General features: G+C 39.0%; 2 protein-coding genes across 7 annotated transcripts in view; one reads left to right on the plus strand and one right to left on the minus strand.

The window, feature by feature from the left end:
- SCTR (secretin receptor) overlaps positions 1-1,960 on the minus strand; it is a 37,984-nt gene extending 36,024 nt beyond the window's left edge. Inside the window, 1 exon segment of the mRNA XM_042458584.1 lies at positions 1,916-1,960. Coding sequence (XP_042314518.1) covers positions 1,916-1,960 — 45 coding nt within the window.
- Positions 1,961-8,564: 6,604 nt separating this feature from the next.
- Positions 8,565-13,165, plus strand: part of CFAP221 (cilia and flagella associated protein 221) — a 49,916-nt gene continuing 45,315 nt past the window's right edge. For 3 of the 6 annotated variants that reach the window (XM_042446594.1, XM_042446593.1, XM_042446598.1), the window contains exon 1: positions 8,565-8,766. The gene's annotated coding sequence lies outside the window, so the exon portion shown is untranslated. Of the gene's footprint in view, positions 8,767-8,872; positions 9,071-9,960; positions 10,096-13,165 lie in introns of those variants that run through there. The other 3 variants (XM_042446596.1, XM_042446595.1, XM_042446597.1) reach the window with 2 other exon arrangements.

The following is a 13,165-nucleotide window of genomic DNA, read 5'->3' on the forward strand; positions in this document are numbered from 1 at the left end:
AATAATATAAGAGACTGATTAGAAATCAAACAGGGACTTGTTACTTTGAATTCTTCATCTCTTCTTAACACTAGAAATGGAATAGTGGGGCTTTTTAAATTTAATTTTATTTGCAAAGTATTGTCATTGTTTCCCTTCAAGTCATTTCTGATTTATGGTGACTCCATTCAAATGTTTTCTTGGCAAGATTTGTTCAGAGGGGGGTTGCCTTTGCCTTCATCTGAGGCTAAGAATGTGACTTGCTCAAGGCTACCCAGTGGGTTTCTATGGCCACGTGTGAATTGGAAACCAGCTCTGAAGGGTCATGTCCAACATACAGATCACTACACTACACTGACTAAATGTTTAAAGCTCTTTTGCATGTTCGGTTTTTCTCTAAGATATAGTCATTTTTGGTTCAAATTAATAATAATCAGTAATAATATGTATCATGGAAGCAAGCCATAAATAAAGTTTAGAAAAGATATCAATACAGCTCTCTATTTGACAGTGAAATGAGCCTATCTGTTATAACCAATGATAAATATATTAATCATAAGCAAATATTTATTTCTGACTGGCATCTGTCTCAATATGCTTTATGATAGAGCAAACAGCCCTCATAAATGCTGGATTTTATGGACCTGAGAAATTGGCAGATGAGATCATCTCTGACACCATATTTAAATATTTTGGTTCTTATGGCACATATGAATCATATTAGGACCACACTGAACCTGGTAGTCTACTCAATTTATTTGCAGATGAGCACAGTAGAAACTTCTGGAAAAGAAAGTGTTTCTAGGGATGATTCATGCTCTCCTAAACTATAGCTACCTATGATGGTATAATTCAAAGTCATATAGCTGCATTAGTCTGGATCGGTATGGAAGGGATATTATAGCATCCTGTAGACTAACTAAGAGAAAGGAGTCTATAGCCAGTGGCATCATTACAGAGGATGTGGGGAGTGCAGACCCTACCAGGTAACATCTTAAGAGGGGTTGACACCACTGCTCCTCAAACATCTGCCTTTTGGCAGAAACGGGCTCTGGCATTCACCTGAGTCCCATTAAAATGCTGAATAGATGGTGTAAGTGGGGTGAGGCTCAGTGGGAGGAGAATAGAGAAAAAATATTTTTAAAATATATATATATTTAACATCACATTTTACTTTAAGCACATAAAACTATGTATATGTAAACACACATAAGTTGTATTAATGATGTTGTAATTTAAAAGTATAAATTTAATTGTGCTAGTTATTTATGTCACAAATATTACCATTATATACATGGGAATTACAAGTAACTGAGAGTAACATTAGTGCAAAAAATATGACGAAGGATTTTGTGTTGTGTGGTACAAGAGGAGAACAATGCAGGGGTGAAACCACGAGTTAATGCACCATGTGACACCAATCCGTTATGTTGTCTGTAACAAAAGCTTACGAAGTAGACTCAGTCTATGAAAGCTTATGCTATAAACTTCTCCCAGTTAGTCTCAAAGGTGGTACAAAATCCCTTTGCATATCAAAACTACCTATGTTTGTGCACATACTTCCCATGACAGATTCCCAGATTTTAAGCAATCCAGTTCAAAAATCAGGGAGTGAAACTCCAATTTTCCTAACACAATCCTGTGCATGTTTACCAGGAAGTTGTACTGTGTTCAATAGAGCTTCTTTCCACATAGCAATGTAATTTGTGAAGTCTTTTATTAAAATATTAAGCACAGTTCCCTAGGGATACAATAAATCATATTGAACTCTGTAGGACTTCTAAGCAGACATATATAGAATTACATCATTAGCTTATCAACATGTTTCTCATGTATTTCTTTCTCTCTCCATTTCAGTGAGTAATCTACTCTGACAGTACATTTACTACTTGTTTCTTTGTCACAATACACAGTATAAACCTTTTCCTTTACTTACACTTAGTGCTGAAGATGCAAGGATAATCATTAGGATGGTCCACATGGTCAGTAGCTGTTTGTTTCTTTCATATCTCTCAGATACAGAATTCAAAGTCACTTGAATGGGCTCTTGGATATTCTTCAGCAAATTCGCTCAGGGCTTTTCATTCACTTTCTCGCTCTTGGACTTCTTAGCTCTCTGCATTGTGCTGTTACATTTGCTCCTGAGTACTAGCAGGTCTTCCAGTGACTCTCTGCCACAGGATGCGTGATTTCACCAAAGCTGCAGGCACCTTTATAGTTCACTTTCCAGATATTATCAACTCTCTCTTCCATTATTCATTGTTATCGATCAATCCTCTACGTTCCCACAGATAAGAGAGCTAAACAAGGTTCTCACATGAAACATCTGTTTCATGAAAACAAAGATAAACCTGTCAAAAGGCAGATGGTCATTGTTCTGGAACTGGGAAAGAGGAGAGTGAACACACAGGACTCATTTCCAGTTGGAAAACAAAATCGTTGCAGTGTGATGCAACCTGACCAAAGCTAATCTACTAAAGTCTTGTTCACTGCATGCATCCCTAGAGAATACAAGTGAGTTCAAACCTGAAGATACTCTAGCTTCTACTGAAGAATAAGCACAATTGCTATAAAGCTGTAGGCAGGCTCATGCTTGAGTAGGTGGATATGGAATATGACTCTCTGTCCACACCCACAAGGGAACTGACACAAGTATAATGACATTTATATTAACATCTATATGGATCCCTATATAACAATACAACCAGACTACTATATATGCTGCTCCTGTGTATCAGGGGCACTCTGAAGCAAGCAATACTAGATTCAGTGGTATATTCTTCTACATCAGTCTGCAAAAACCAATCCTTATTCTAATTGTTTTATTTTAAAGAATTACTGTGTCCTTCTGGTAAATAAATTCAGATTGATTTACAAAAATCAAATATGTAATGCATTCACATTTCAAACCTCCATACAGATTATCTTGAGTATAGAAATTTTCATAGTCCTTACCTCTCTCTCTTTCTATTTTCTACAACTGATATTAGCTAATTGTATTTAGAGTATGTCATATCTTCACGTTTCAAGCAAAGAGGGCTGCTGCTCAGGTCGTCTATTTTTGAAAGGGGGATGTGGCCCTGATATAACATTCCCACACTTCTTACCCATTGTCATTTCAGATATTTGATCTGTCATAAATGCTATTTGCTGTGAATACACTAAATGGGTGCTGGTGGTGAAAAATTAAATTGAAAGCATTCCTGACCTTATAATGTTAAAATGCCATATTGGTTCCACTTTGATTAATCTAATTATGTGTGTTTACATGTTCACTTTTTCCTCTCAAGCCAAGATAATTTGTTCACTTAAACATTCTAGAAAATCCAAACTTTTTTACCAAGCCAGAAAATTCTACTGGTTTCCCTGTTCTCTCACCTTTTGGTAAATTCAGCTGATGGACATTTTTCGGATTTTCCACATAATGGTAGCACTCACATCTTCCATCTAGACTAGCAAAACATTTTAGTTTCATTTGGTGAAAGGGGAAAATCCATGGGACCCTACTTAACATTTTGTTTGTTTGTCTTCTTGCTTGTTTGCCTTGGTTTTTAGGCTGTATTTCTACCATAAGCCCATCCACTGAAACTGACTCTGAAAACACATTCTGTATAGTTCCCAAATGCAGGGGAAGGTTGGTACTGGGTACTATGCAAAATATCCTTTTTGCGAGCCTCTCTGCCAGTACCAAGCTCTTCATGGAGACATCTCTAGTATGTTTTCAAGGTTGACTGGAGTACCAGAGCTGGAAGACACACAAAAGTGAATGTCTAAAAAGAAAGATGGGATGGAGGTTAGTCCAAGTAACCCCACAAAGCATTGCTTTGCCTTCTAAAACTAGATGCACAGGTATGGACTGTGGTTACACAGTGATATGAGGCAGACGTTTTGTATAAGGTCAAGCACAACAAATGGTTGACTATGTCATTCAAAATGAATTCCGGAATTGACCCTTGACTTCAATTAAGACTGTGGAGATTATTGTGCACCTTTTTCCCCTGAGCTGGGCAAAGGTTAAAACTGTTTAAAAACAGATGTTATCTCACGCCTCTGTGTCCAGTTCAGGGGCATTGCGTATCCGATCCGGACTTCTCCCGGAATGGGCAAAGAACGGAACTTTCTTTGCAAAGTCTGGGAGAAGTCCGGACCGGGTATATGATGCCTCCAAGTTGGGCACAGAGGCATGTGAAAACATCCATTTTTAAGAGGTTTCTGCCATTTTCCTCCCAGCTCAGGAGAAAAAGGCTTCTGATGATCTCCTGTCTCTTCACATGCTCCTAATTCCCTCCTACCTAATCTTTTGCTGTGGGTTTTTGGCTCTTTCGGTGAACAACAGGAGCTGCCTTCCCACCTGGTCTCTGTTCTTCACCAGATGCCACTGATGAGGCCAGAATGAAGCATTTAGTGTTATTAACTCTGGGAGGCTGATTCTGGCCTCAATTAGTTGTACCTGAAACAGTGGCAGCGCTGGGCATCTTGCAGGGACTGTGAGTGAAGCTGTCACAGCAAAGAGAGCCAAAAACCTATAGCAAAAGGTGAGATTTAAATATGGGTTAGCAAGAGGAAGCTCCAATCAGGTGTAAGAGCTGTGAAGATAGTGTGAATCCAATTTGGATTCAGTGAGTGGATGGAAATTTGGAGTAAATCACCCATGTAGACAAGATGTAAGCACTAAGAAACTACAAAACTAAAATTAGAAAAACCTACATTAAGTGAAAGCATATTTATTTATTGTATTTATAACCCACTCTTTACAAATGTTCTAACTGCAAGAAGACTCATCCTCCTGATGTGGAACCTAGCAAGGTCTGTTTCATGGGGAAAAGGCTCATCAGATCTTGTAATATGGGAACAGGTAATGAAAAAGATGAAAGCCAGTGAGGTGTGGTGGTCTGAGTGTTGAAATACAACTCTGGTAGAACAGGGTTCAAATCCTCCTTGGGCCATGGAAACCCACCAGGTGAACTTGGACAAGACCTTGGAAAAGAGAGTCATACTCTCTGAAATAGCAAATCACCTCTGAATAAATCCTGCCAAGAAAACCCTATGATAGGCTTGCTATCAGAAACAATATGAAGACACACAACAACAATAAAGCACACAGTTTGAACCACTGCATAGCAATGTGGCAGCAAAGAGATTCCCTGGTAAGAGCTTACCATCTAATGCTATTGTTGCTCTTACAGTTCTCATAGGCATTTGTGATCAAGTCAGCTGATATAAAAGGCTGCTTAACCTGAAACAAAGAAATACATTATCAACATATGCCATCTTCAAGTAGGTGCTGTGTGTGAACTTGTGTGTGCACCTGCATGTATACTTGTTTGTCTGTGTGTATTAAAAAAAGCCCTTCAAAACCAAAATAAACATACCACTTGCAAAACATGAGTTCTTCCAAGATAATTTAAACATTTTGACTTAAACATTCTTAGCAGCTTATAACATGAGTGGAAAATGGAAAACCCATTCTGATTTGCCGGTGATGATGATGATGATGCACACTGGGCTTGGCATTTAGAAATCAGTTTAAAAGATTACTTGTCTGAGGTTGAAACAAGGGGGACACTCTTTTGCTAAGGAATACCTAGGAAACAAGTCAGTGAGATTAATGTATGCCATTTAGAACAAACATACCAGGTATAATGAGTAATAGAGAAAGAACCATATAAGAATAGGAGGAAACTTGGACATAAAGCCAGATTGGACACTTAGGACTTCTTGAAATATTCCTATTTGAGAGCCAACATATCTAAAGTGTGATCGGGCAAGAAATAAACATTTGGATCAGCTGTAAAAATGGTAAGACTGCAGCAGTTTGGGGCCAGTTAAATCTGATGACTGAGCCAAAGAGGAATACAGTATTCTTTCTTCTCTGCTTTATGATGATTTCCAGAATCAGTGAGAACCCTTTGGATTTACAGTACCCTGAAATGTTGTTTCTGAGATAGAAATTCTCCCTGAAACAATTATTACAGCTATACTGAATAAACACAAATTACTAGAAATGCTGAAATGCCACCTCATACCCCAGTGCATGTAAATACTCTTTGTGATGTCCAGTTTCCTAAACAAATGAAATGTGAGATATATTGGTGCTTGAGTATTGTGTACGTTGATGTCCCTTACCATTAAAATGTACAACAGGTGTCATCTGCCTTATAAAATTCCTTATAATATATACCTAGGCTATACTGTCTATGGAAGCAAATGTACTGAGACTGGAAATGTCTGCTTAATATGATCAGTCTTGATAAGGAATCTACATAAAGTAATTGTTTTACATACCATAAGTATCTAAAAAGAGTGATAAAGACCCAAGTTATTCTCCTGTAATATAAAGTTGCTGACACTTGAAGATAGTCTTAAGGGGGATGCTGATGTGGATCTCTTCACTAAACAATACTACAGTGGTATACAAACTTGGGAGCACAGATGGACAAATGGTACACAGCGTGGTGTAGCGTTTTGAGTGTTAGACTATATGACTCTGATCCTATTCACACATTTAGCGACTATCCAAACAATCTCACTCAGGCATTCCAGTTTTGTTGTTCATGCTTTTTTAAAAATCAGAGTTTGCATCTCTGCAAGTTTTGTGGCTCATGTGTGTCAGCACTGCAAATAAAGATGGAGTCAAAGATGTGGATGTTATTTGAAACACATTCAAGGCATGCAAAGGTTTGTCCTGGTTTATTCTGGGATCAACATCAGATATTCACACAGCTGACAATGCAAATCTTTTAGAAAACTTGGGGAAAAAACCCATGATCAATTATCCCAGGTTAAGTGAGGTTTTTTTTAAAAACCCCCCCCCCCCCCCCCGCTGCCAAAAAAAACCAAAAACCTTAATCAAATGTATTCAAAATGCATGTGAACAACAAAGATTTAACCCATATTCTTCCAGGATTATTGTCACTATCTGAAATTACAGCTCTGGAGATTGGGGTTTGATTCCTCACTCGGCCATAGAAACGCACTGGATGACTTTGGGCGAGTCATCTACTCTCAGCCCCAGAAAATCCTGTGATAGGGCCGCCTCAGGGTCACCATAAATTGGAAATGGTTTGAAGGTGCACAACAACAAAGGAAATCTAGTCAGATATCGGCTGACAATCCTAAAACAAAGAGTCTTCAGTAGTTACACAAAGAAATAGGTGTTAGGAACTATGCCTGCTTTACATGTTAGTACATTTTTAGACATTATTGCATTAGCAAAGTGAGTTGTGCTTGCTTGTGCAGTATTGAGGCTATTAATTATTTTAATGTTCTCATTTTAGTTTCATTGTTTATCACTTGAGATGATTTTCAGATAGGTGGGATCCCCTTGAGGCCAGTCTCCTCAATGACCCAGCATAGAGTAGTGGCATGAGTGTGGGACTAGCACTCCAGAAGACCAGGGCTGGAATCCTGCTCAGCAAGTCACACTCTCTCAGCCTCAGAGGAAAGCAATGGCAAATCACCTCTGAATAAAATTTGCCAGGAAAACTTTGTAAACCCTTAGAGTCATCATAATTCAGAAATAATTTGAAGCCCTGATCAACCCTTGAAACATATTAAATAATAAATCAAATAATAATGAATCATATTGGAAAACCACCAGTCTCAGAAACAGTATTACTCTTAATAACACTTTCCAAAGCTTTCAAATGCTTTTTTATCAAATCTAAACACAACCATAAACGAATTTTATACATATATCTAAAACAAATATTATATTATATAAATATAAATGTAATATATTAAATATAAACAAACAACAAAGGCTCTCCCCCCACTGATGGATATATACTACTATTACTATACTGCTTTGTTATGCATGAAAAATGTTTCATATACGCTCGTCCCTCCCTATTATTACTAATAATAGTAAATAATAATAATAATAGCATTAATATTTTGTCCATATTATTTGTATTAATTTGTAATTTTATAGTATTGTTTTAACCTTGTTATAGCTATATTTTATTAATTTAATAATCTTGTTTGTGGCAGGCTTTTGTTTTTATTTTGGATTGTTTTTCCTCCTTTGTAAAGCGCTATGTAAAGCCTACGGTGCTATATAAATAAATGTAACAACAACAACAACAACAACAACAATAATTTTATTATTTATTTCATTTTAATGATGCCTTTCCCCCAGAAATGGGCTCATTACAATAATTTCAACCAGTCCAATCACCTGTAGGGGAAAAGACAAATAATAATCATAATCATAATAATAACAAATGTGCTACATAATAATAATAGTATTAAATAATAGTAATGATAGCATTAAATAATATTAATAATAACAAACGTACTAAATTATAATAATAGTATTAAATAATAATAATAAATATACTAAATAATAATAATAACAATAATGGTATTAAATAATAATAATACTGTTAATAATAATAATAATAATACTAAACAAAGCAACATTAATAATATTAGTTGTAAAATAGATGTATTTCAGACTCCTGCTGCAGTGCCTGTGTCTTCCTCCCCCCTCCTCCTCCCTAATACTAAGGGTCCATTGTGTCCCTCCCAGCTCCTGACACCAAGGAGCCAAGCTCCCTCTGGAAACCCGGGGCCCCTCAAAGGCCCTAGTTCCGCTCCAGACAGAGGAGAGGGGAGAGGCGGAGGCCAATGGCGCCGAGGCCTAGCGCCTGCCTGGCCCCTCCTTGGGCGGGGCGTTGGCGTAGCAACCGGGGCCGAGGCAGGACGCTTCCTTGCCCGGCGGCTCCGGCCCAAGCGCCAGCACCGCCGCCCCAAAGTCTTGCCCAGAGGCCTCGGCAGGCACAGGTGAGCCTGGCGCCCTCTGCACATGGGCAGAGGCCGAGGAGGGAGGGAGTGGGTCTGAGTAGGGGCCTTCCTCTGATGGGAGCCCAAAGGAGGCGCAGGACCCAACTGGGGGACTTCCTTGGCTGCAGAGCTAAGCCACTTTGACCCAAGCTGCATCCACATTGCAGCAGTAATCCGGTTTCACGCCGCTTTATAGCTGCCATCATGGCTCCAGGATGTGGGATTACAGTGGGGGCGGCAGTTTGTTGTTGCGGCCCCCAGAGCAGCAGCTGAGCATTTATAGCCTGGTGCTCTTTGGAAACCTGTGAGTGTCAGCACTGTTTGCAAACTCCTGGGGCTTCTTGGGGGCCAGGAGCTCAGTCACAAACCGCTTAGAGACCGCTTAGTTCAGTAGGAAGCAGCATACTGTATAAATGAAGCTGCTGTTGCTATTGCTTTGACACCGCTTTTAACTGCCATGACTCTGTCCCAGGGAATCCTGGGATTTGTAGTTTGGTGAGGTATTCAGCCTGGTCTCTGTTGGAGAGCTCCGGTGCCTTGTCAAACTACAGATCCCAGGATTCCATAGTACAGAGTCATGGCAGTTAAAGGCAGTGTTAAGGTGCTTTAATTCTGCAGTGTGGATACACTTGGGACTTTATCACACAGAGGAAATTGGGGGTTTAAACAGCGATTGTCCCATGAAAATCTTGCAATTATGATTTTCACACACATTGCGATTAAAAAGTCATTATCCTGGGAATAACCAAGGAATAACCAGGCAAATAAACAGCAACAAAGCATTCACAGGATTTCCCCACAAATGATATGTTGCTGTTTATTGCCTAGTTATTCCCAGGATAATGGCACTTTAATCCCAACATCATGTGAAAATCTAAATCACAATTTCTTTCACAGGATAATTGCAGTTCAAACACACACACACACACACACACACACCCATTTCCCCTGTGTGATAAAGTCTACACATGTGTTATGTGATTTACTGTGGGTTTTCCAGACATTCGCATCAATGCTTAATTCAGGGTGACCAGGCATCTTCCTTTTCCAGAACATGGCCTACATTTTCACCTTCTGTCCTGGAACAGCAATAGCATTTACATTTCTATACTGCTTCATATTGAACTAAGTACCGTAGTCTCTAAGTGGTTTACAATCTGGTTTACAAAAGGAAGTAAGGCTGAAGAGCTTATCGCTTCCGAATTGAAGCTTTCCAGCTTTGAAAAATGGCAGCCAAGGCGCTTTAAAAGACTCAGATGGCATATTGGGAGACAAAAACCGTGCCATAGGACCAGGATGGAGCCCAAATCAGGCTTCAATTCAGGAGTGGTAAGTCGCATTATAAAAGTTGTGTGATATGCTCCTTAGTCAACCCTGGAGCCCTGTGGAATCGAACTCGCAACCTTGTGAATGCAATACTGGCTGCAGTACTGACATTTAACCACTGCGCCATCAGGGCTCCTAAGAATTTCAAAATGTCCTCCATTTGGAGCACAACGGAGAAGCATGAATTTATAGTCTTATGAGTGTTTTTAGCTTTTTTTATTTGGTCATGTCTTACATTTTTCTTCAACGCCCTACATTTTGTGGTGCCTTGTCCTCCTTTGTACTTAGAACATCTGGTCACCCTGGCTTAATTGCCTTCACCTTCCTATACAAATTCACACCTATTCACCCTCACTCTGCCGAATATACAAATCCGTATGAAGCAAACGAGTGTCCACACATTCAATAATGTGCAAACTCACAAATATTCATGGACACGCTGCTTAAAAACCATTAATCCCCTTTCCGTGGAGTTTATGGAGGTTCCTTCCCCACAGCAAAGAGTCTGAATTCCTTCAAATCCCATGTAGCTGGATCACATTCCCTTTTAATTTATGAGAGGTATTTTAATTGTGTAGACAAGCCCCCAGTCTCCTGTGGGCCTCCACATTGAAAACAACAACCCCTCAATACATTACAAAACCAATGTTGGTATCTTGCCTGACCAGAAAGTGCCTATAATGTCTGTTTCTTTCTTCTTTGGTAAAATATTTTTATTCATCTTTTAACATAATTAAGACAACAACAGCCATTATTGAAATACAACAGTTTAAGTGCATACATGATATAAAAGCTCTCCTGTCAAGGTCCAAAAACTTCCATAACATTCATCATTTTAAATATGTTGCTATCCTATTATACCTTACCCTCATATTAAAGTAATTCAGTCCACTTTCTGTATTTTTGAATAATCATTAATAACACGATGCTTTATAACCCAATTATTAAGCCGATTCTTCCTTATGTTTGATTTCATAGTTAATTTTCCTTTTTACATAGACTTAAGGAAAATTGATTTCACTTTAGTAATCTGACCAGTATCTCTCAAATGAGGCCCAGTCTTTTTCTACTTTTTAAAAATCTATTTATTGTTAATAAAAATGTTAATTTGTCCATTTCTTCCATGTCTTTGATTAACAATTCTTCTAATGTCTGTTTCTAAATTTGATGAGGGAGGCCTGATCATGCATCTTGTCCTGGGTCAGGTCTTAGGAGTCTGGATTTCACCCATTTCTTAAAAAGATAAAAACAAATTGGAAGTACAGTGGGCCTTTGGTATCTCCTGGGATTTGATTCCAGTTTTCAAGCAAATATACTGTGTAGGACTCAACAGGGAATGTTTTGCATCATAATTATGTGTCCTGAGTCTGACATTGAGTTGTAGTGTACATTGGCTCACCTCCCTTTACTTTTACATCAGACCTCTAAGGAATTTCTTTTATGACCTATTGTGGGCTCACACCAGGATCTAGCCACTACCATACAAGATCTAATTACACATGTAGATATTCTCAGTCATCTTTATCCATCCTTTTATTATTTTAGTGCTGAATTTTATATTTTAATAGACTATACACTGCCCAGGGATCTTTGGTTAGTGGGCAGTGTAGAAGTGCAATAAACAAAATAAACAAATTAAATAAATTAAAACCTCGAAAGATAATAAAACAATAATAAGAACATCAAATCAAAATTAACTGTTAAAACCAGATAGCACCACATAATGGCTCCAACAGAGTCCAAGTGCAAGTATTTTTGTTCTTATTGTTGTGTGCTTTGTTATGGCAACCCTATCACAGGACTTTCTTGGCAAGATTTGTTCAGAGGAGGTTTGCCATTGCCTTCCCCTGAGACTGAGAGAGTGTGACTCACCTGGTCGAGTGGGCAATCGAACCTTGGTCTCCAGAGTTGTAGTCCAATGCTCAAACCACTATGCCAACAAAGTTTCCAGGACTTGCTTGAAGAGCCATAAAGGTGAGGTCTGACAGACCTCAGTAGGAATGCAAATTGGAAAGACTTTGTAGAATGATATGGCTGTTCTGTGAGACAAATGGATGAGCCCACATTACTCATAAACCGATGCCCAAAACAGCTGATGTCCAGTTCACCCTTTTCCCAATATAACAATAATAATAATAATAATAATAATTTATTTCTATTTCCTGCCACTCCCTACAGATCGAGGCGGGATTACAGCAATCAGCAAATTACAACAATAAAACATGTCAAATACATGACATAAAAATACATCACTATCAATACAGTACAATACTATACAGTTGGTCGGCTCTCCATGAAAGCATGCAATGCTGACCGGGTAAGATATATTACAGCTCGACAGAAGAGATCTGTCTTCAGTGCTTTCTAAAAGTGTTCAGGGTGGTAATAAGATGGATCTCTTCCGGCAGATCATTCCACAACTTGGGGGCCACGGCAGAAAACGCTCTGTGGGACATGGTCACTAGCCTGGTATTTATGTAGTCTAGTGATTTCTTCCCAGATATTCTGAGGGAGCTGGGCAGATTGTGTAGAGACTGCGTAGGGACTTGTGAAGGCGTTCCTTCAAGTAACTTGGGCCCAAGCCGTTTAGGGCTTTAAAGGTGATAACCAACACTTTGTATTGTGCCCGGAAGCTAATCAGCAGCCAGTGCAGAGATTTTAATATTGGTGTTATGTGGTCAAGCCTTGATGCTCCGGTGACCAATCTGGCTGCTGCATTTTGAATTAAATTTATAATAATATAATTTGCAGTATCTTTTCCCCCATGTCCACCTGACCTGAATTACTCATTACTGCAATAGGATGTGGAGAGATTTCATGTATAGATTTCAGGTTCACCTCCTTGTCCAGTATATCAGGTTTGTTGTTAACTGTTCTTGAGTCAATCTCGACTCATGGCAGCCCTGTGGATGAGACATTTCCAAGACCCCCTGATCTCTACTGCTCTGCTCAAGTCCTGCAAACTCTTTCCCAAGATCTCTCTGACTGAGGTTAGCCATCTCACATGTGGTCCCCCGCTCACCTATGAAAGCCACTGGGTGGCCTTGGGCACGTCACATGCTCTCAGCCTCAG

This window comes from Sceloporus undulatus, chromosome 1, assembly GCF_019175285.1.
Source record: "Sceloporus undulatus isolate JIND9_A2432 ecotype Alabama chromosome 1, SceUnd_v1.1, whole genome shotgun sequence".
NCBI classification, from domain to species: Eukaryota; Metazoa; Chordata; class Lepidosauria; order Squamata; family Phrynosomatidae; genus Sceloporus; species Sceloporus undulatus.